Raw genomic sequence first — 24,034 nt, 5'->3', positions numbered from 1 at the left:
TTAAGACCCAGTCCAATTCTGGGGTCTGTGAAATTCTTGAAAAAAAGCTGCCCTACATGTCTTGCTACTAAGGTTAAAGTGTTAGCTAGCGGGTTGGAGAAGTAAGGTTTATATGACTTTTCTTTTTTCTTATTGATTCAAAAACACCATGTTCAGCATTTCATTTGAATCACTTAGGAAGTGACTGTTTGCAATTGTGGTCATTACATGGTTGCTCAAAGCCCGCCTCTTTTGTAGAAAGCCCAGGCTCAGCTGAAACTCCCCATCGTCCCGTCCCTCCAGAGGCTGCTGATTTATCGTTGGGCCCACCAGGCTCTCGTCACGCCTTCTGACCATCCTCTTCTGCCACTCATTTGGCAGAAGTTCTTCCTCCTGTATCTTCACCGCCCAGGACCGCAATATGGGTATGGTACCCAGAGTAGTAGTAAGTTTCTGTGAATCAGTTCCTGCCTTTGCATTGCTCTGCAGCTCTGTGTTCTCACACTGTGGCATGGGAGTTAGGGTCATTCTCTGGCTAGGAGCCTCCCTCCTTTCCTGTTTCACGTCTATTAGACTAGACCTTTTCTGAGTTCAGGGTATCTTGTGGCCGCTGTCTCTTTACCACCCCCCATACCCAGTTTGGTGAAGACAACACCCTGGGACCCTGCAAGGTTAAGCAGAGAGCTTCTGGAGCTGCAAAGGGAGAGACTGTCCCAAGCTGAGGCTGCTTGTGTGGCCATGGTGGAGCATGTTCCAGGGGACTGGTGATGGGTAGTGCCGCTGTGGACAAAGGCCAGGCAGTGCCTGGGGGAAGTCCAGCATTTCTGCTGGATGTGAAGGGACTCTGGCCAGCTGTGGCTGCTCACTGTCACTGACCATCGCTGTCTGGCTCCAGCTCTGTGTCTAGTTCACCTGCACTCCCTTAACTCACCCCTTTGAAACATACGGATGTTGATTCTTCAGCACTTCTGTTTTCTACCAGATTGCAAGTTCTTTAAGAAAAGGGACTATCTTTAATCTCTTCTGTACCTCTAAGTGGTGACAGTGTCTTGAATTTGCATTGCATTTCGTTCTTTTAAAAACTGCTTTTGTATGCGCCATCTTGTTGGAGCCTCATTATAACCATTGAGATAGAGATAGTATGTATTAATTTAATAAACTGACTTAACAGACTGTAATTTTGTGTCACAGAGAAAGAGCATCTTGTGTTGATCCTGTTGTGATCTGTGCTTGCATTTTTTAAGGCTACCCATAGATGGTTGTATTGGAAGAAGGTTTTTTCAAAGCCCTGCTCATATCAATTTGCTGAAAGAAATGAAGAGGCGTCTGACTGAGGTGGCTGACTTCCACCATGCTGCGAGCAAGGCCCTCCGAGTTCCAGCAGAGGGCAGTGAAGGGCTGCCAGCGACCCAGGCTGGCACCCCTGCTTACCTGACTTCACCAGAACTGCACACGGAGCTCGTGAGGTGAGGCATGGCTATTTAGCCATTTATGTTGTTGTTTGCAGCACAGGTACTTGTGCCAGCTCTTTGATTTGTGTTACAGCTGCTGGATGTTATTCTCTTAACCTGTTAGATTGAATATGGAAGGTGGTTTTGACTATAGGTTTGCATCCTGTAATGTTTCTCTTTTGTGTTTCTTATGAGAGTGAATCAGCAATTTGGATGTACCCCTGTGAAGTGCCTGGAGTCTGAGTGAAAGCTCTTAAACCGGAGGGCTGGTGACCTCTTCTATTTCTTTATTTAACAACAGAAACAAACCCAAAGAAGTGATAATAGCAGGTTAACAACTAGTAAAGCCTGCTAGGATAGTTCTCTAAAAGAAATAAACGACCCAGGCAGGGTTCTTTAAGTGAGATTCATAGGCCCTCTAGGGGATTGTGGGATCCACCTGGGGTGCGGTGGATTCATAATCTTCCAAAACTGCTTCTAAAAATAGGCTTAATATTTGCATCCCCTAAAAGGTTAAGAACTCTGAGGTAAGTGTGTGTCCCCTTCACACTGTTCTTTCACCCTTCATTTGTAAGCTTGATGTAAACGAGATATTAGTCTTATAAATAAGACTTAATAAAAACGGCTCTTAATAATGAACTCTGAATACAAAGTGAATACAGATGTCTCGGTGAGGGAACCCAGTGTTTCGATCCAGCACTCAGGCTTCAGGCTTGATTGACCTCAAAGCCTTAGGGCTTCTCTCAGCCTCCAGAATGATTTCTCCCTGTCTCTTCCTTGCTTGAAGGAAAATGTATTTTTAGCTGGGCTTAACCATTGGGAAGGCTTTATCTTTGAACATTTAGATCAGCTAAGAAAGTCTTTGATGTTCCCTTTTGCCCTCCTTTGGTATGTTGTGAAGTAGACATATAACCCAGTCAAGCTGGAAGAGAGCTCCGTCACAGCCTCTCCTGTTTAAGAGCCTCAAAGCTCTGTCCCTGGGTCTCTTCCTACATAGACTGCTGCCAGGGTAAAGGCGGTATTTTTCCACTTTATTGAGAAAAGTCCAGCCACACCTTCTGGTCCCCACCTGGTACTTTGTTTGTAATTTGTGTGCTGTAGACTACTCTGGTACCTGTTGCTGCAAACAACTGCTTAAAATACCAGTGATCTGAGCTAAATGGACTGTCTTCCTTGTAAAAACAAAACAAAATAAAAACAAAGGAAGCATCATTAAATTTTTTAAAAAGTTTTTACTGGAAAATAGAGAATTTTTTTTTTTCCTGTTTTTAGCTTTCTTCTGTTCCTTCTTCATGGGAACAGGGTGCATACATGCTATGGGTTCTATTTGTGATTCTTTGAGGCAGGGGATTGTCATTGAGCCTAAAGCTGGCAGGTTCTTCCAATGCATAAGTTTAAAATGGCTTTTAATATTTTCTCTGAAAGACAGAAAAGGTGTTTATTTGAATGCTATCTAAACTTTTCCAAGCACCAAGGCTCACTGTGACTGATTGTCCAGGAAAGAAAAGCTTGAAATTCAGATCCTTGGTCTGTGTTAAAGTCACCTTCTCCAGTTATTTTTTTCTGTGTACTGTATTTAACCCTCTTTAGTAATAGAGTTCACAGAGCCCTTTCTTCACTCCTCTTGTTTTAGCAATTATTGCATCGTATTTAAATGATTTGTGACCTTTCTCCCTTGCTGGCCCTTCTTGGGAGTGTGGTGGTTGGAAACATTTTCTGTGTTATGTGCTTCCGAACTTTTATCTTTTGGTGCCAGTGCTCCTAGAGGTGTAAGAAACTTCGTTTGCCTGCACATCTTTTTGTATTTTATGTAATTATGTTTTTTTCTTTTAGGCTCTTCAATGTATATATATTATGGCTAGAAGATGAGAATTTTCAAAAAGGAGATACGTATATCCCTTCTCTGCCAAAGCATTATGATATTCACAGGCTAGCAAAAGTGATGCAGAATCAGCAGGTAAAACTATGGCAATGTCTCTCTTAGCATATCTAACTGTAATTTGAATTGGTCACTTTTATAACCTAATGGTAAAACCCCTTGTTGATACGGAAATCGGGTCACTGGGATGGTCATTGTTCTTGTGGTTTTGTCAATATATAAGTGATTTTTTTGTAGGATTATTTCCTTTTGAATCTCTGACCCCACTATGGCCTCACCTGAAGGCTTGAAGCTCATTCTGGGACCTTCTACAGCCTCATAAACACAGCCTTTCTCTGACTGTATTCTTCCTTGTTTTAAATCATCAGCAGCTGAACACTTTTAAGCAGTCATCTCTACTCCCATAAAACTGTGTAAGAATTTGTTAAGATTGTTAAGATTCATACGTTGTATAGCAAGTTAGTAGCATGGAGATAGGGAGTTCACCTTTGTTTGCCTTTGGAGATGACTTACTTGTAGCTGTCACAGTTTTGGTTGCCCTTTTGGAGATACTCAATTCTAGTCTTCACATATCCTAATTTGTTCTCTCCCTAGTACCCAAGCAAAGATGTCTGTGGTCTTTTTTAGGCCAAAACTTATGAGTTTTCTCTAAGCTTCTGTAGCTATCATTTGTGTGAGTGTGTGTGTGTGTGTGTGTGTGTGTGTGTGTGTGTGTATGTAGATGTGTGTGTGTAGGCATATCTCTCCTGTTCCAGTTTCTTTTTTCTAGGGGTTGAACTCTACTGGGCATTGTCCCCCAACATTGGATGGGATTTAGGATCCTCTAAGACTTCAGAGACTTCAATTTGGGTCTTTAAACCTAGTTGCTTCCACACTGTATATACTATTTCATCTCTAGTAGGTGTCGTTCACTTTCTTCTATGTTCTTTGTCTTTCCTTCTTCTCTTTTCTTCTTTCTTCTTTCCTTCCCTTCCTTCTGTGAGTATCTATTGAATGCCTTTAAGGTGTCAGGCATCTAATACCAAAGATGAAAAGAAACTTGATGCAGTCTCTGCCTTTAAGGTGCTTACTGTCAAATGGGGGACTAAATAATTATTTCATCAGGTGATGAAGACTGTGGGGGTGGAATGCACAGGGTGCTGTGGAAACATGCACAAATGGCACATGATTCAGACTGAGGCTGGAGTGTGACCTTTGAACTGAGCCCTAAAGGACAAATGGGAGTTCTCAGGTTGAAAGGAAGATATGGTGATGTGGAGTGGCAGAGAGGATGTTACCAGCAGGACGTCTTTTTCCAAAGTCTTTGTTTGAAGAGCTATTGAAATAGCAGGAGTAGTTAAATAAATGGATGAATTAAAAATATATTGAGCTCATGCAGCTCAATAACAAAAAAACAAACAACCCAATCCAAAAATGGGCAGAAGACCTAAATAGACATTTCTCCAAAGAAGATATACAGATTGCCAACAGACACATGAAAGAATGCTCAACATCATTAATCATTAGAGAAATGCAAATCAAAACTACAATGAGATATCATCTCACACCGGTCAGAATGGCCATCATCAAAAAATCTAGAAACAATAAATGCTGGAGAGGGTGTGGAGGAAAGGGAACACTCTTGCACTGTTGGTGGGAATGTAAATTGATACAGCCACTCTGGAGAACAGTATGGAGGTTCCTTAAAAAACTACAAATAGAACTACCATACGACCCAGCAATCCCACTACTGGGCATATACCCTGAGAAAACCATAGTTCAAAAAGAGTCATGTACCAAAATGTTCATTGCAGCTCTATTTACAATAGCCAGGACATGGAAGCAACCTAAATGCCCACTGACAGATAAATGGATAAAGAAGATGTGGCACATATATACAATGGAATATTACTCAGCCATAAAAAGGAACGAAACGGAGTTATTTGTAGTGATGTGGATGGACCTAGAGTCTGTCATACAGAGTGAAGTAAGTCAGAAAGAGAAAAACAAATACAGTATGCTAACACATATATATGGAATCTAAGGAAAAAAAAAAAAGGCCATGAAGAACCTAGTGGCAAGACGGGAATAAAGACACAGACCTACTAGAGAATGGACTTGAGGATATGGGGAGGGGGAGGGGTGAGATGTGACAGGGTGAGAGAGTGTCATGGACATATATACACTACCAAATGTAAAATAGATAGCTAGTGGGAAGCAGCCGCATAGCACAGGGAGATCAGCTCGGTGCTTTGTGACCACCTAGAGGGGTGGGATGGGGAGGGTGGGAGGGAGGGAGATGCAAGAGGGAAGAGATATGGGAACATATTGTATATGTATAACTGATACACTTTGTTATAAAGCAGAAGCTAACACACCATTGTAAGGCACTTATACTTCAATAAAGATGTTTAAAAATATATATATATATATATATTGAAGAAGAATTAGTAGAATCAATAGGATTTTTAGATTAGGATTGATACAGTTGTAGGGCAGATCAGATAGTACAAGGACTTCCAAATTCGTAGCTTGGGCACCTGCTGTTTACAGTACTGGAAGAGGAAGTGCCTGAGGGGCTTCAAGGAGAGCTCTTATTAAAGAGTTGGTGGGGAGGGGATATACAGGTCTAGAGTTCAGGAATGGGGTAGTGTAGGAAATGTGGGTGTAATGGTAATAGAGTATTTGGATTAAGAAGAGGACTGAAGATGGAACTGAGAAGTAACATTGAAAGGCACAGAGAAATAAGGCTGAGAATACAGGGCCAGAGAAATAGGAAAAATACACAAATGGTCATGGTATCCTGAGATCTTTTGAGTGCAGGTCCATACTCATCTCTTCTTTATACTCCACAACCCAAAGCCTTATCTGAGAATTTGCATGTAGTAGGTACTTGGTCAGTGTTTTAAAAAATTAATCATAGCTTTCTTGGTTCTCTGATATTTATCTTGGTTCCCCAGCATCTACACGGTTAATTGCTTTCTTTTTTTTTTAAAAGTCTTTGCTTGCCATTTGATTTTTTAAAAATTTTTATTTATTTATTAAAAAATATTTTTTATTGGAGTATAGTTGTTTTACAATGGTTGTGTTAGTTTCTGCTGGCCTTTTAATTTTATAGCTCGTATTTTGAATCAGTAATTCAGGTTCAGAGTTATTCTGTCTTTTAGTGGTTTCTGAAACATCTCTGCTTACCCATTGTTAATTCTCTGTATTCTTTTCTAATTGTTAGCCTCTGTCAACAGTACGTTAGCACAGAGGTGGAGAAAGTGACATCCAGACCCCAATTAAAGGAGATGTGTATACACAGTAGGAGCGTCTGGTACAGCACCTCAAACAGTTTGGTGCGTCCAAGATCCAGGCTTGTGATCAGGATGACTTTGGAGTTCCTTCTCTGAGTCTGGAATGCCTTGTGACATGATTGGTTTGGAAATAACGATTTAGGACTTCATGGGAGTGTGCTAATTGAGAAGCCTGAAACATTTTTACATTTATAGGTATCCTTTAGAACACTCAAAATCAGAAAAAAAAAAGAAAACCATCGTCCACAAAACCACAGTCCATATCTGCTCATCAGCTATTACTGTTTGAAGTAGTTTTTGGTGTTCATTGATAGTTGACTTTCTTTTTTACTAATGGCAGTCCACCATTCTAATATGTAGTCATCACCAGAGTGAAATATATGCCAGACATATATTTTATGCAAGACAAATATGCAAAATATGCAAGACAGCTCACTGGAGAGTGGGAGGAAAATACTGGAATTTCTGTTTCTATTATTTTTGGTCAATCATATCTATTTACTTATTTATTTTACCTTTTGTAATGAAAAATTCAATCATACAGAAAAATAGAATAGTATAATAGACATGCCCTTCTCCCTCTGCCTGTATGTATCATGTGTCTAGTTTCACCTATAGCCAATCCAATCCCACCACCATGTTGGAGCTAATCCTAGAGGGCATTTGATACGTATTTTAAAAGAGGAAGATTAAAAAAAATAACAGGGCATCCCTGGTGGCGCAGTGGTTAAGAATCTGCCTGCCAGTGCAAGGGACACAGGTTCAAGCCCTGGCTGGGCAAGATCCCACATGCTGCGGAGCAATTAAGCCCGTGTGCCACAACTACTGAGCCTGAGCTCTGGAGCCTGCAAGCCACAACTACTGAGCCCACGTGCCACAACTACTGAAGCCTGAGCGCCTAGAGCCCGTGCTCTGCAACAAGAGAAGCCATGACAATGAGAAGCCCACGCACCGCAACGAAGAGTAGCCCCCACTCACTGCAGCTAGAGAAAGCCCACGCACAGCAACGAAGACCCAACAGAGCCAAAAATAAATAAATAAATAAATTTATTAAAAAAAAATAATAGCATAACCCAAGAGCATTTACATCTGAAATATATTAACAGTAATTTCTTAATATCGAATATCTAGACAGTGTTCAAATTTCCAGTGCTCTTACAAATGTCATAAAAGTTTTGTTTTTATTTACTTTTACAGTTTGTTTGAATCAGAGTCTGCATTTTGTAATTGGTTGATAGTTCTTATTAATCTGTTTAAATCTATAGGTCCTCCCCTTATCCTTTTTTTTAAAGTGCAATTTATTTGTTGAAGAAACTGGGTAGTTTGTCCATAGAGCTTCCCCACAGTTTGGATTTTGCTGATTATATGTTTGTGGTGTAGTTTAATATGTTTTTCTGTCCCCTGTATTTCCTGTAAGTTGGTATTGGGACCTAGGGCTTGATATAATCCAGATCCAATTATTTTCAATATATTTATTTTTTATCTCTTTAAAATTTGTTTTTGTTTTTTTTACCTATGTCTTATATTAGTTCAGTAGTATATGTATGTAATTTATAAATATACATTTAGTGAGGCTGTTGTAATAATTTTTTCCAGTCATGGTACGCAATCAAAAAGTTTTGAGATTCCTAAGGTTGTTAGACATTTTATTTTTTAATTTATTTATTTGGCCACACCACGCGGCTTGCAGGATCTTAGTTCCCTGACCAGGGATTGAACCCGGGCCCTAGGCAGTTCAAGTGCCAAGTCCTAACCACTGTACTGCCAGGGAATTCCCTAGAGTGCCCATTTTAAATGCGATTTATCCTAATGCTTGGAGAACTTGGAGTGGACCACCTCATGTTGAAACTTATGGGTTCACTTTAAAGTTAAATATACAGTTTTATATGTGAATATGTGATTCATCTCTGAAAGTTAAAGTTCTGTGGTTCCATTTTAGGACCTGTGGATGGAGTATTTGAACATGGAGCGCATACATTATGAGTTTCAGGAAACCATTAGTCTGTGGATGCAGGCCAAGCTTGAGTCCCATTCTACACCCTGCAGTTCGTCAGTGCCGCTGGACTTCACTGATCCTTTGTTGGGTGAGTTGTGTGAGTGAGCATCAGACCCTTTGAATGAATGAGTGAGTGAATGAATGAGTGAATGAATGGGTGAGTGAGTGAATCAGAGCCACTGAGGGTTAAGGTTCACAAAGTGTACCCCTCAGTGAGAACTGCTTTTTTAGGAGTTCATTGTTAACTTGTTAACCACTTGGGGTTAGGTTATGCTTTGAATGAGAGAAATTCCAAAAACAGTGAGGACTTAAATAAGATAGGGATTTTTTTTCCATGTAAAAGAAGTCTGGAGGCAGGCAGTTCAGAGCAGTAGCTTTATGGCCTGAAAGCCTTCAAGGACCCGTGCTCCTCCTATCTTGCTGTCTCACTGTGTTCACATCTGGCATCCACTTATGGTTCAAGGTGGCTGCTTAAGCTTAAGCTGTCACATTTGCATTCCATTCAGCGGGTAGGGAAGTCTCCCTCTTTTAAGGACTCTTTCAGGAAGCTGCTCATAGACTTTCCAGTTACATCTCATTGGCCCACACTGAGGCATGACTCTTGCCATGGAGTTTCCCCCGTCTGGATGTTGCTAATTATACCTTTGTGGTATAGTTTAATATGTTTTTCTGTCCCCTGTATTTCCTGTAAATTGGTATTGGGAAAGTGATTAGGTAGCTTGTGGTTCATTTTCTCCATGATGCTTTAAAAAGACATTTTAATTGACTTACAACATGTAAAGTAAAAGCTAGAATTTAATTATTTGGGGTTTGCATTGAGCCGATAAGGAACCTGAAGTGTATGGTGATTAGGTAACTTTCTGAAGTCACAAAGCTGGGGCTTTGAAGAGCAGGCTTCAGAGACCCTGCTCTTCACCACTTGTCTTGTTTCTGGCGATCACTACAGGTTGCAGTTCTAAATAAAATTAAAGCCTAGATTTTTAAATAATTAGTTTCAGGTTTTTCTCAGATGAGAGCAGGTTAGATGATGATTATATCAAACGATGGAACTTGTGATTGTGATTGTAGGAAAAATTTCAGCAGCTCTTCATAGGTTATTGTATACTTACGACACCAACTTCTTTTTCTTAAATTTGTTGGCTTTGTAACTTTTTGTCAGTTGTGGTCCAGAGTTGTGATTATAGTTAAATATGCTCTGAATTAAGTTTTTTTCTGTCTTTTGTTTTGTATTTAAAGCACCACCCTTGATTTTTCTTTCGTAATAAGTTATATTGGGTTAGAAAAAGACCCTCCCCACCTCCCCCACCCCCATTTTCCTTTAGAGTCATGACCTAATGGTGCTTGAAAGAAACTTGAACATAGTCAGGAGTCTTACCCCATGGTGAATATCCAGCTTTGTTACATTCTGTGCATAGAGTGGTAGTTCTAGTGGAAAAACCCCAGCTATAAGGGACGGTCCTGGACTTGACCTGTTTGGAATGTTAAATTCCATCTGTTTGGATTACAAACAATACAAGTTTTCTTATGCCAAGTAAAGTCATGGCTATTAAGTTTTCTTTAATTTTTCTTAACAAGAATAGAAAATTGAATGCTATATCTGGAATGAAATCGGAAATTCAGAGTAGTCCCTTAAGTACTTTGTTGACTTACTGACTTGAAATTCCCTTGACCTCTCCCGACCTCTGCTATCTTACATGGCAGCATTTTTCTTCATGTTCTTCAGTCCCTATGAGCTGTGTGGTATGTGGATAGTGTAGTGAAAAGAAAGGAAGGGAAGATAGGAATTTGTTGGACACCTACTGTGTATTCAGCTGTGTACTAAGTGTAGAAATATAAACATTTAAGTTGGATTGACCAGTATGAGATCATGTGAAATCTAGTGCAAAGTTGCATGGTACAGATTTACCGTTTTTTACCTTTATTTTTCTTATATGGTACATGATTTCTTATTTGGACTCGTAAATCAGTTTTTGAGTGAATGAACAAATGAATGAATGAATGACTGTATGACTACATAAATATAAGTTCTGTAGGAGTTCATGCCCATGTCTTCATTTATTTTAACTCTACTACTCTCCACCCTCCTGTTCAAACCTTGGCCTAATGCAGGACTTTTTACTCAGCTTCATTCCATAATGCCCATTCCTCTTTCTCCTATTCCTATGAAGTTTATTTGGATGATTGCATTAAACTCTTAACTGGGCTACCTGCCCCATTTCCCCAGTCCACTGTCCAGATGATAGCTACCATCTTTCTAAAGCTTGCTTAGAGTTATTCAGTAGATCCCTTTTACAGTAGTGTCAAGTCCAAACACCTTAGCATGTTATGCAAAGCTGTCTAGGGTGATAATTTAAGATTGTGAGCAGTAGGTCTTTGACTATCATCAAGACTTTTTGAGGATAAGAATTCTATTTAATCATATCACATGCTCCTGAGCTCCCAGCTCCTGGTAGAGTATTATTAGGCTGGTGGGTGATCCCTCAAAACTGGCAAGGAACAAAAGATAATTTTATTCATTTAGGCCTCTGATGATTTAAACAACTATTCTTCAGATCTGTAACATTCTTTATGAAGGTAACAGATTAGTTTTGTAGTACATTATGACCTAGTAGTAGCCATTACTCAGTAAATATGACTTTTTTTTCAGCTAAAGAAAGGGTTTTAAGTAACCTGCGGAAGCACGAGGACCCCCAACCTCCCCTTGTTCTGCAGCCAATGAGGCCTCCTGTGCCAGTTATTTCCTCAGCCTCGATCCTGAGTCAGAAGGACGCCATCCAGCTGGTACGCACAGACCTGAATCTGCTGCGGCAGCAGGCCAGGTAAGACCACAAGCCCTCCAGGATCATGCTTCTGTGCTTGCTACTTTGACAGCCTGATGAGTAGCACCTAGGAGAGCTTCTTCATTAGCCTTCTCACCACCAGGGTAATTTGACCAGACTGGCTCAGATGGTTACCTTAGTTAACCAAGTTGTGACAAGTCTTTTAATTTCATGTGGAAATTACATGGTGCTTTCATGGACTATATAAATTGTACAGTTTCTTGTGGCATTTCCAAGTGTCAGCAGTGCCAGCTAAATTTTTTTCTTACGCTTTTCCTGAGGAAATCTTCTGATACTGGAAAGATGGTGTTAAAAGGGAATGAAATGAGATTTACTCTCTTTTGTCACTGCTTTGCTCTCTTACTCTCCATATTCTTTTAAAAATTGACACAGATACTTGATCGAAGTGTGGGAAAGTCATTTTAGTATTTTGAGTTCACAGTGGATACAGAATGATCAACTGTATAAGGTTTTGATTGTAGCTTGTGATCCTGTGAGGAGGAGTGCGTGTAGAGTCTGTTTTATTTATAAAGTGAAAGAGTTTATCTTCGCAAAGCCCATGGGAATCAATCTCTTATTGGCCCTTTATCCCTTGGTTGTCTTTGGTTTAGTCATGTATCGTATGTGTGTTGTTTGCACATGCACCACACAGGCCGCCTGCACATCACTGTAATAATCAGTACAGTTAAAACAGTGTTGACACCCATGTAAACACCTAGCTTTCCATGTCTTCCACATCTCAGTTTGAATTGCTAATATCTAAAAAGTCACTGATACTTACAAATAAGGTCCCCCTTTAGGATGATTAAATCAGGATGGAATTCTCATTTGCTCTTCTGCATTTAAGGGTTCATTTAAAAAAACATTGTTGATATAACACAGATTCTAAATGGAGCTTTGTTTCTGGCTAAAAAGTTGTCTTACTTTTCCTTCCTTTCCTTCCTTTCCTTTTTCCTTTCCTTCCTGCTCACTGCCAGGGAGAGGGTTTGGGTAAGTCTTGGCACACACACCTTTGGTTTTTTGTTACTGTGGAATTCTTGTGCCTTATCGTTCTCTAATGCAGGCTGGGGATGACTGGAAGCCTTTATCACTTATCATAAAATCTTTCCTAAGACTTTTTTTTTTTTTAACCTACCGATGATGTTTTTCAGAACTGCAGCTCTTCGGGAATCTCAGCAGGTTGTGCTGGACAGTGAGCTGTTGGACACAATGCCCAAGCAGTATGTTAATCGAGAAGAACAGACCACGCTACATTTGGAGTGTAGAGGCAGTAGTGGCAAGAAGTGCCAAGGAGCAGGAGTTGTAACAGTTCAGGTAAGATTAAGTCTCTTCATAATTCAGAGAATTTCATTTGCGTCCCTAATATTGGCATATCATTGAGGAAGACTGAAAGAAGTATTTAGTACATCATCCATGTCCCAAAACATTTAATAGTTTTGGGGAGAGTGAAGATACACACAAAGCTAATCACTTATTTCCATAAGTGCTGATGAGTCTTGTAAGACAGATAGTCAAGATAGAAATGAAAAGAAAAGGGGAATAATTGAGATGATTCTTGGAGAGAGGGGCTCAAGCTAGTGTTAAAAGATTTTGGTGATGATAGTTTGGATTCAGTTAGAAGGAATGCGGGAACGGGGTCACCATGACTTCACCTAGGGGCCAATGGCTCAATCGATCTGTTTCGGTTGTTTTTTTGGGGGGCGTGATTCATGTTGGAAAGGTTGGAACTCACATTGGAAAGGTCATCACGTGGGGGCTCTGGCTGAATGCTGCGGGTAGTGGGGAGCCACTGAAGACAAAGGTGGGAGGCACGTGCGAAAAGCAGATCAGTTGGGTGGAGCTTGCTAACAGGCCAAAGTTGGGTCTATGACATCGTAAGGACTTCAGAATGGAAGGTTAGCCTTAGCCAGTATGTCATAGCGCTCACTTTATGCCAGGTAGAGTCTAAACACTTTACAGAACTTGTTTTATCCTCACCACAATACTGTAAGGTGGGTATCTTTATTGTCTGTATTTTCCAAGTGAAGAAATAGAGGCATAGAGAGGTTAAGTTACATATCCAAGGTGACGCTGCCAGTGAGTGGCAAAACCAGGAAGGCCCAGGCATTCCAGCTGCAGAGTGCATGCTCCTTAGTCACTGCACGGTACTCTTTCTGCAAGTGAATTCAGTATTCCGTGAGCTGGGAAAGAAATGCTTGGAGACAGGCGCTACCTGCTCCTTGACTACACTTGCACAAAAATAGCTCCTCTTTTTTTGTTAGCTTTTTACAAATTGGGGTATTTATTTTACTGACTCTTGGTTGTCTTTCAAAAATTTCCCTTCTTTTTGTGCCAGTCCATATTTTAACAGTTCTAATGTATTTTTCATCAGTTTCTTCTAGGAGACTGTTTTCTTAAAATGTCTTCTCTGAAATAATTTTTTATACTCATATTTTTTATTACCTTCAAAATTCATTTCTAATTTTTTTCAACATAGTTGTATGCCTGTATTAAGAAATTTGGCCTGGAATGTGAGATTCCTAAATACTGAGATAATATCTTTGGCCAGGTACCTTATGAAGTTAATTTTCTTTTGGTGTGTTTTTATTCCCCCAGTTGCTAATGCTTTAGCAAGACTAAGGTAGAGGTGTTTAAGAAGGATCACTTGCTAAAATAATAAAACCGGAAGAAAAGTTTGCCAGCTGAGGGTGGAGTTTGAGTTGGTGGGAAAAAGGCTGAAAATGTATCCAGTTATAATAAAAAAGGGACATTTTATTACCAATCTGTGTTTTTACAAATATGGTATTTTTCCATATTTTGAAATTACATATCTTTGTCAGGCTGTTAATTCTATATAGAGAAGGGAATTCTCCTAAAATGCCTTTTTTTAAGGGACTACTGAGATAAGTACAAAGAAATGTCTTTCCAATTCTGGCTAATAGCTTACTGTTTGAAGAGTTGTAAATATTTGCTGTCCCAGCCAAAGAACAGGTCTGATTGCTTGACCTCCTATTAAATTGCAGGGTCTTGGCGGTGGAAAATACCACTAGGCAGACCTGGGAGCTTTAATTCTAAGCCTACCAGTGACCTGTCTTTTTTCCTTTTCAGAAAAAGGGATTATAGTCTTGATTTATCTGAACCCTTGAATTCAAATTTCTTTTATAACCTTTAGTTTGTTAATTCTGAAATAAAAAGGTACACCTTTTCTAAAATACCTTCAAAATAATTTTGATTGGAAGGAGATCAGAAAGAAGATGATCTATGATAGGGATTAAAATGAATATGCCTTAGATTTTGCTTTTACAGACAACACAAAAAATACTTTTCAAAAGAAAAATTGGTAGATGCTAAGATTGCTTGAAGGAAGAAGTAAAAAAACAAGAAAGGACAGACAGCAAAAATAGAGGAGATTTTATAGAAGCTTAAAGAATTTGAAAAATAACTGTGTTTTGTGGCCATAACCTCATTAGAAATATCCAAGTTTTCTTAAAGCACATTTTAATTTTCTGCTGGCCTTACTTGTTGCCCAGTGCCCTGACTTTCAGTTTGGGAAGTCCCATCATTTGGAAAATCCAGAAGCTTGGGAACTCCCACTGATGGCTCCTAGAAGTATCAGTATCAACAGTACTACTCCAGCCATTATTTTGCCTGATGATGCAGATGTGCCAGGGGAATTAAAAATGTAAAGACAGCAAGCAACTTTCGTAGTCTGAGACTTAAATAGGATTTCTTTGGAAAATTATACAGTAATTGCTAATTCCAGCTGTCCTGGGCAGTATTTACTGGTTGATACTTCTAGGAACTGAAGATAAAATTTTTTTTTGCTACTCATTAATGGCTAAGAGCAAAGTGGAGGAAAGTTAAAACTCTACCTGCCGTGAAGCTTGGGCGTTATCTAAGCAAGTCAGTTAGGTTTGCTCTGATTTTTTGTTAAATATTGTACTTGAGTCTAATGCTGTCCATTACACGAATGGATGACTTTAGTTTGTAGGAAGAGAGGTGTTTGTCAGGGGTAGGGAAGGTGAGTTCTGAGTGTTTACGGCTCATCAAGAAACTGTCACTGGGAGAGAGTATTCCTGAAGAAGGTAGATTGTGTTATTCTTACAATGTAAAACTGTAGCCCCTCCATATTCAGGCGTCCAGTGACCACCTCGTGGTTGTGATTAGTAGTGTTGATCCTGTTTGACATCATTCTATCATCTGGTGATGCTGAACATCATGAGGCCTCTTCTAGATTCCTCGGATCTCTAGCCACTTCTCAGTTTCCTCCAGGGTTCCTCAACGCTTGGATTGCTGGTTGTGCTTGGTTCTACTCCTGATTCCCTTCTTCACTGTGATACCAGCTGCTTTTTCCTTTTGTCTGTGCTGGAGTTCTTCTTTTGGGGTTTGTGAAGGGTCTTTAGTGGGCCAGAGAAGACCGTGAAAGTGTATAGAAATTTTTTTTTCCTGGAGAGTTCATAGATTCAGTCAATCCTCAACAGTCCATGACCCCCCGAAGGGTCAGTCCATATGTTGATGACTCCTGTTCTGTTTGTCTAGTCCAGATTTCTCTCTTGAGTTCTAGGTCTAGACTTCTTCTTGCTTACTTAACGTTCTATGAATGTCCCATAGATACCTCAAACTCTTTAGGTCCTAAACTAATCTCATCTTTACCTGTCAAACCTGTTTTTTCTGTAATTCCACTTACCTGGGCTCCCAAGATGGAGACCGAGGCATCAGTATCCACATCCCCCCCCACCCCCACCCCTATACTTCCTATCTAGTTGCTTTCCAAGTCATATTGGTTCTGCCTTTGAAATGGCTTTCAATGTATGCCTTTCTCTGTTTGTATTGCCATTGCCCTATGGTCGGCCCACATCTCTTCTCCCCTGAACTAATACAGCAGCCTTCCTGTCCATAGTCTTTCTCTCTATCTAGTTCATTTTCCACCATTCATCTTTTTAAACACAAATCTGATCACATTTCCGGGCTAAAATCCCACGTTGGTTCTCTAGTATCTAAAAGGAGTGTGTCTCTTAGGACCCTCCATAATCTGTTCTTAATCTTTTTCTAGCAACATCATTTACCCTCTCTCCCACTCTCCAAACCTTCTATTTTCTAGCAATTTAGACCTTTTCTGTTCTGCAAACATGACATGCATTTGTTCTTAGCAGATGCTGTTATTTGTTCTCCCCCACTCATTTCTGAGCTTCTGCTCATCCCTTCATTCCTTGGTTCAGGCAGCATCTTTTCTTGAGGTCTTCTTGACTCCTCTAGTCAGACTGAGATATTCCCTCCTCTTATCGCAGCTTGAGCATGAATGCTGTTGTAGTTACCTGCTATTTTGCCTACCAGACTGTAACCTCTTTGGGAATCGAGCTCCTGTCCTTATTCATCTGTATTACCAGTACCACCTAGAATGGCTCTTGGCACATGATAGGTACCCTTTAACACCCCCGAATCAGTCAGTGAGAGCCACAAGCATACCACTTGTTAGACTGTATTACAGCTCGTTTTGTGTTAGGATTAGTTCTGTAGCCTTTAACAGATTTTGAGTTACCTGAGGGTCAGGATCTTGTCTTTTTCATGTTTATGTTGTCAGTGCTTCACACAGTCAGTGTCACAGAATGGATGTGTTAGAAGGAATGAATGATGGATACATACCCTTCATAATGATCTCCCTGAAGATATTATCTGGCTGTGGAAGACATGGAAGTTGGAACTTTTTCCTACTAGAAATTGGCAGTCATTTTTGATCCTGCTTACCTTTGGCCAATTTAATGCTTAATTGGCCAGTTTAATGCTTTCCATACAAAATCCTGACTTAAATACCACACACTGCTCCACTTACCTTTTTACTCTAATACAAGTGTCTCCCGGGCATTCGATCTTGGAAAGCAGTAAGGCTGGTCATACTTCAGTGCACTACTTTATTTCTCAGCCCTGTTCAAGTATTTCTTATCCCTTGCTTGGGCACTCTCACATTCCAGGTAATCTGCTAGGGGCTTTGCTTATGTTTTTCATTTAGCTTCACAGAATGAGGAAGAGAAAGCAGGTTCAGAGAGACTCAGAGACTTGTCAAACTCACACAGCTAGTAAGTGGCTCAGTTGGAATTCAAGCCCGCATCTATTTAAATTCAAGAGTTGTGCTTTTCCATTCAATATTGGGAAATGGCCAGGCCATTTGCTTTGGCTATTTCAGCTCTGATTTTTGAAAAGTAGCTGATCATGATGGTCAAATCTCATTTGAATTAACATGTGTACCCGTTTCTTTCTGAGTTAGTGTGACAGGAGTGCTTCTTTTTCAGTGATTAGAGAATTCCTGGATTGGATGAATTTTTAAAATCAACTTCATGGAAAATAATTTTATATTTCAAGTGTGAATTTTAAGTTCTAAAATTAAAACATGTTAAGCGTATTTTAAATATAAATTTCAATGGCTCTTTTGTAAAGATTTCAAATTATATCATGAAAATATCTTATTGCTTAGTAGAATTTTTCTGTGAGGGAAAGCCCTGGAAATTTCCAGGCATCTGCAAATGTTTGAACTATGTGTAGCTTGTTTTGGGTATACAAAAGCCAAAGATATTTTCTGGGAAGTGAGACGTGCCTCTTCTGTGGTCGCCTCTCCTAACAGAAGCCTCTAATAATTTGGTGATATTCCCTGAGGATATGGGGTGATTTATAATAGGGTTCCTTTTGTTGTTCTTTGGTATTGTGGGGCATGTTTGCTGGACCCAGGACTGATTTATTATCATGTGAAAAATTTGCTCATTCCTAGAAATGAAAGATGGAAAAGACCCACTGAGGGCCTCACATTATTTTAACAGCTTACTGAAGCACATGCTTTGTGCAACTTTTGTATTTCTTTGTCTACTTATAGTGACTCAAGGGGACGGGCTTCCAGCATGCTGCTTTGTTCTATTGTCTACAGCTTCTTGTAATTATGAGCTGGTAGTCATTCAATCTCTCTCATCTCCCCTCAAGTAAGAAAAGAAAACTTTTAACAGTGGTAGGAACAATGAACAAAAATAAGTAGACTAGAAAATTACGATAATTTGGGGTTTTTTTGTGAGAAAGTTTAAACTTTCCTAAACTAGTTGATTTTCTTTTATTCTTCAGCATCAGTAGTTTCTACAACATGGGGTGGCAGTTTTAAAGTTCAAGTTACAAAGTGATTTTAGTCTTTTCTCTCTGCATTTCCCAGTCAAGTGAGCCTCTCTTTTTTATTACCCATTGTCTTTCCACTTCCCTTCATTCTTACTGTCTTCCTTCCTCCTCTCAGATTCTCTCTTTTCCTCTCTTTGATGCTTTCTCTCCAGGTCAGCCAAGGGCTGTGACTCTCAAAGACCCAGTTTAACTGTACTTGATAACATATTGGGCAAAAAAGCTGACTGCACATACTCCTGAGCACATTTTGGGCTATTAAACATTGGCCTGTTATTTGAAAGATTTGAAATAAAATATTTGTATTGATTCATTATGTGGTTTAATGGAAGTAATTTACTTTTTTTAATCTTTTGTTTCTCCAGTAGTAAAAATTGAAGTAATTGTTGTTAACATTATATGCTCTTGGATATTCACTTTTATGCCATTTTTTAAAAATTAAACAATACTTTTTTGCTAAAAAATGCTAACCATCTTTTATGCCTTTCGATTCGTAGTAACAGCTTATTATTTCTTTAAAACAAGAAGTTTTATAAAGATTTTTAACACAACATTGGTGAGTTTTGTGGAAGAAAGTTATTATGATCATAAAAGTAGGGGCTCAACATGCCATCTATCAGAGTTGTGCTGCACTGGGCTGCTGTGTAAAGCAAAACAAGCAGGACCATTGCCCTTCAGGAGCTTTTGATCTGGAATTTATGAAAATAACTCTGGCAGGGATATAAGGGATTCATTTGAGCAAGTTTGTGAATTAAGTAATTACATTATTTATAAACAAAGGATACCTGTAATCACTGCAGTGGTGGCTGAGGTCTGGGTTTGGGCAGGTGCATATAAAAGAAAATGTAGACTCTACTGCTCACCCAAGTGATTGGGGAAGACTATGTGAAGAGAATGTAGGATTTAAAATTCCTGCTCTCTAAATGTTCTGGTCTCTTCAGCATTTCCTGCCATGCCTGCAAGATAAGCCCAAATTCCCTAACCTGCATTAAAGTTATCTCTAAGACAGGCCTCCCTGCTCCCCAGTCTGATTACACTGCCCTCTTCAGCCCTGACCCCCTACTTGGTTGAGCTCCTCGTGGCTGTCCCTCTGTCCTGTCCCCCACAACTGCCACACTGTATTGCAACCTGGGCCTAGGATATTCTCTGTATCTGTCCACAGGCAAAAAAGGACATTAAAAATGTACATACAAAGCAGTTATCGTATAGGTCACCATCAATTAATTAGAGAAAGGGATATTAACAACCCCCTCAAATAGGAAAGACATAATCTTAAAGTATAGTTTTAAAAAAATTGAAATAAATTTAGTTTTTTTTTTTAAAAAGCTCAATAAATTCTTCTTATTTTTCACATCTTTACTGAGAACCAATAAAAATTTTATCAAAGACCGGCTTTTAGGAACCACTGAATTAGTCAATTGCGCTTTCCTAGGCACGCAACTGGTTTGGGCACTTCTTGTATTTTATCTTATTTTTGGTGTTTCTTTTATAAGTATATATCTTTTCTTCCTTTCAAAATGGCAGTTGTTTTATTAACAGATTTGTATCATCTTCTTTTTATGTGTGGTGCAGATGAAACGTGCAGCCACAGTGTCTTGAGTCAAATTATATGTGCTTCTGGATTGGGAGAACAGAGAGGGGTTATGGTTATGGGGAGGGATGGCCAACAGAGGGGGGCTTGATGTGCTTCAAGAGAAGCCCCAGTGGTGGGAGACACTGAGTTTATTTTTGATGAGAATTGGAGCATTGAAGCATGAGTGATGTAGAACATAGCCTACAAAAGGATCTGAACCAGCAGTGAACTAATTCAAGTTTGATTCTTCATGAAAAGCCTGAGATTCTCGTATAGGTTTTTGACGTTTTTTCCCCCATCCTTCTCAGGATCAACTGAGAGTTTTGAGTTACAATATTAGTTGTAATAATATTCTCTTTATCAAATACCCAGGATATTTGTAATAAAATATCTGCTCTAGAAAGCTGTAGGGGCAAATAAGTCTGTTGACCACTTTAATTTTTGTTAGTTTGAAGGTTTGCATAAGAATGAAGCAATAAGCCAACAGCTTCATGTTTTGCGAAAAGAAGTGAAGCAGTTGCAAGCAGAAGCTGCTAAACCACCATCACTTAACATTGTGGAAGCCGCTGTGCATGCCGAAAACTTGATTACGTAAGTTTTGAGGGCATTATAATTTAAAATACTATTTGTTATTACTGACAGTAATCATACATGCTGCTATAGCCACCAGTCACCCACTAATTAGTACAGGGCTCAGCGGCCTTTGGGCCAAATCTGACCTGCCATCTATTTTTATAAGTAAAGTTTTATTGTGACATAGCCATGCCCATTTATTTACCTAATGTGTATGGCTTTTGTGCTACAATGGCAGAGTTGAGTGTAGTGACAATTTATAGCCCATAAAGCATAAAATATTTAATATCTGGCCCTTTGTAGAATAATTTTGCTGACCCTTGAATTAGGAGGTGATACATTGTATTAGAATTCAATCACGGAGAGATTTAGTGCTTAAGTTTTGTATTAAAGTCACATTTACCCAGGATGTCATCACTGAGCAAAGGTGGCAGTGGAATTGCTCAGGGGAACTAGGGCTCTCAGGTGTAGTTGCCAACTTGCGTTTGACTATTGTGGTTTCTCTTAGAGCTCTCCTTTTTCTTCCCAAAGCCACCAGGACATTACCTGGGAAACGGGAGGTTGACTCTGCCTTTTACTGCAGAGGTGACTGCATGTTCTAGTACCAGCAGCGAATCGCCCTGTAGATTAGGATGGTGGTGTGGACAGGGGAATTGAGACCTTTTGTGGGTTGGATTGGGGGTGGGGGTCTGAGAAGGAGGAGGAGATAAGGTGAACAAGAGGTTGATGTTTCTTTTACTAGGAAAGAAACTCAAAACAGAGTGAGAATTAGAAGAGATATCTTTTATTCTAGGATCTTGTTCTATACAAAAATCTTTTTCTTCAACCTAAGTCAGTATTTTGGATTTTAAAATTTGGGGAAATCAAGGTTCTTGTGTTTAAAAATATGTATTTATATTATAATACATGAAATTGAGTAATAAATTACGAATTACATACAATTATGAAAATATTTAATGTTAATAAAGGCTAAATTTTTTCCCCCCAGGAGGACATAAAATCACTTCTGTGTATTGAAAAGTTGTTGGGTCAAGTTGGAAGCTATCCCATGAAATATTTCTAAAGTGACATTCATATGGGGCTCTGAGGACTCTTAAGAATATTGCCTGAGAAATGTAGAGTATCAGGGAAACACTGTGGGTCTGGATTCTCTTACTGTAGACCAATAGCCTTACCTACATTTTCCCACAGGGCCTTAGTGAATGCCTACCAGTCGCACCCCACCCCTGGGGTTCAGAAGGTTGGCATCAGCCTCTTCTTTACTGTTGTGGATTACGTCAGCGATGAGACCCAGCGTCATCCTCCCACAAGGCAGTTCTTTACTTCATGCATTGAGATCTTGGGACAGGTAAGGTTATCCTGTGTTTTTAGCCTTATTTACATATGATGAGTCCCTACAGTGTCCTCATTACATACAGTCAGGGTTGACTCCACACTTATATTATAGGTTCAGAGTCTTACCTAAGTCAGAAGCCCCTTTGAATTGCTGACTTCTCAAGATGTCGTTGGAATTGTTGATATGGAATTCTGCTTTTCATACAAGAGATATTAAATTATTAATATATGTAAGTCTCTGGGGAGACATCAGATTCTATCTTATGCTGTGTTAACAGTGGTATTACCAAAGCTCTTTATTGTTTATAAAATTCTTTTTGATTCATTATTTTATTTCACCCTCACAGTGACTCTGTGTGATTGATAGCATTCCCATCTTAAAGATGAGAAAACTGGTCTCTAAAAGATTAAGTGACTTGCCTAAGGAATACAGCTGGTGAGTGCTGGAGCTGAGAGGGACCCCAGGTCTTCTGACTCAGCATTCCGTGCTTGCTCCACCTGTCCATCGCTGCCTCCCAGTTGCTAGTCACCATTTATTTACTTATTTGACTTACTGTTAAATATATGGATATTTAACAAGGGCAGGGGCATTGTATTCATGCAGATTTATGAAATGTGTCATAAAAGCAAGAAATGCCACTTGCTGGAAAACATATAAATACTAATTAATCAGGTACTCTCACCCAAATTCAATTAAATAAGTACCTATTTATTGGATACTTTTAGGGAGGTGATACTGAGCAGATATTAAAATAGATGTTTTAGAATAGATTTTTGCCTGATTATAAAATTGTTGAGTGCTTATTGTAAGCAATACAGACAGCATAAAAAGTGTAAAGAGGGGGTGGAGTCAAGATGATGTTCTAGGAGGATGCGGAATTTGCGTCTCCTCACAACTAGGGCACCTACCAGGCACCGGAGGGGGACCATGGACACCTAAGGGGACAGGAGGAACCTCCAGCGACTGGGTAGGACGTGGGGTGTGGGGGGAGTGCAGGGGGAGGAGAAGTGGAGGCGGGACACGAGTGGCGCCCGAGGGGCTGCTGGGGGAGGGGAAAGGGGGAAACGGGGAAACATTGGGAGGGCAGAGGATCAAAAGGGAGCATGGCCAGGTTTCCCCTGCCCACTTGGGCCCCCAGGAACCTGCTGAGATCCCGGGCCTGATCTTCTGCTCACCTAGGCCCCCTCCAGCCACGCGGGTCCTGAGGGAGTGGGAGGGAGGGAAGGAGGAGCAAAAGTAAAGGCCAGACCTCCGGGACTGGCATCCCTGAGGGGTGGCTGGGGGAGGGGAGGAGTCCTACACCCAGCGGGACCCACCCACGGTTAGGGGTCCAGCTGCGACGGGGAAGACCCTGGGGGAGATGGTGGGGGAGGGGCATGAAGGAACAGAAGGGAACGGGGCCAGTGCTTTTCCTGTCCACTTAGGCACCGGGAAGCCTGTTGGGCTCCCGGGCCTAATCCTCTGCCCTCAGAGCCTCCCTCCTGCTGCGCAGAACCCAAGCCCCGCCCCTACACCCCCACCCACGGCGCCACCTCTACCCTCGGAGGCCCCCTCCAATGCGCTGGGCCTAAACCCCACCCACACACCCTCACCCAGGGCCCTACCTACCAACTCCAGAACTCCACACTCCAGAGGCCCTCCTTTCCACGTGCTGCCTCTCCCCTTCTGCGCAGGTCCTAAGCAGAGGCCCCGCCCCACGCTTGAACGTCGCCCCGCCTAGGCCCCACCCCCAAGGCCTTTTCTGGCTGCATGGATCCTGAGCCTAGGCCCCGCCCCACACTCAAACGTCATCTCCCACCTGCCTAGGTCCCGCCCCACCCTAAACCCCACCCCTGCCTAAATTCCACCCTGCCTAAACTCTGCCCCCATAGCCAAGGCTTTTTTTTTTTTTTTTTCCTTTTTTCCTCTTTTAGATTGGGGTTCTGTTTTACCTTGTTGATTCATTGTTGTTAATTCTTTTATATTTTTATTTTTCCTAATAAATCTTTTATTTTTCTACTTTTCTTTTACTCTTTAAACTTTGTT

At 40.4% G+C, this 24,034-nt stretch overlaps 1 protein-coding gene across 2 annotated transcripts in view; it reads left to right on the top strand.

Annotated features, from left to right (window-relative positions):
* Nucleotides 1-24,034, top strand: part of EPG5 (ectopic P-granules 5 autophagy tethering factor) — a 122,568-nt gene that overhangs the window by 58,372 nt on the left and 40,162 nt on the right. For both annotated transcript variants that reach the window (XM_068562558.1, XM_068562557.1), the window contains exons 22-29: nucleotides 238-404; nucleotides 1,224-1,445; nucleotides 3,264-3,387; nucleotides 8,527-8,671; nucleotides 11,231-11,402; nucleotides 12,554-12,716; nucleotides 20,549-20,691; nucleotides 21,865-22,021. In XM_068562558.1, the coding sequence (XP_068418659.1) occupies nucleotides 238-404; nucleotides 1,224-1,445; nucleotides 3,264-3,387; nucleotides 8,527-8,671; nucleotides 11,231-11,402; nucleotides 12,554-12,716; nucleotides 20,549-20,691; nucleotides 21,865-22,021 (1,293 nt within the window). The remainder of the gene's footprint in view (nucleotides 1-237; nucleotides 405-1,223; nucleotides 1,446-3,263; nucleotides 3,388-8,526; nucleotides 8,672-11,230; nucleotides 11,403-12,553; nucleotides 12,717-20,548; nucleotides 20,692-21,864; nucleotides 22,022-24,034) is intronic.

This window comes from Eschrichtius robustus, chromosome 14 (assembly GCF_028021215.1).
Source record: "Eschrichtius robustus isolate mEscRob2 chromosome 14, mEscRob2.pri, whole genome shotgun sequence".
In the NCBI taxonomy this organism is placed as follows: domain Eukaryota; kingdom Metazoa; phylum Chordata; class Mammalia; order Artiodactyla; family Eschrichtiidae; genus Eschrichtius; species Eschrichtius robustus.
This window is presented reverse-complemented; position numbering and strand designations above follow the sequence as displayed.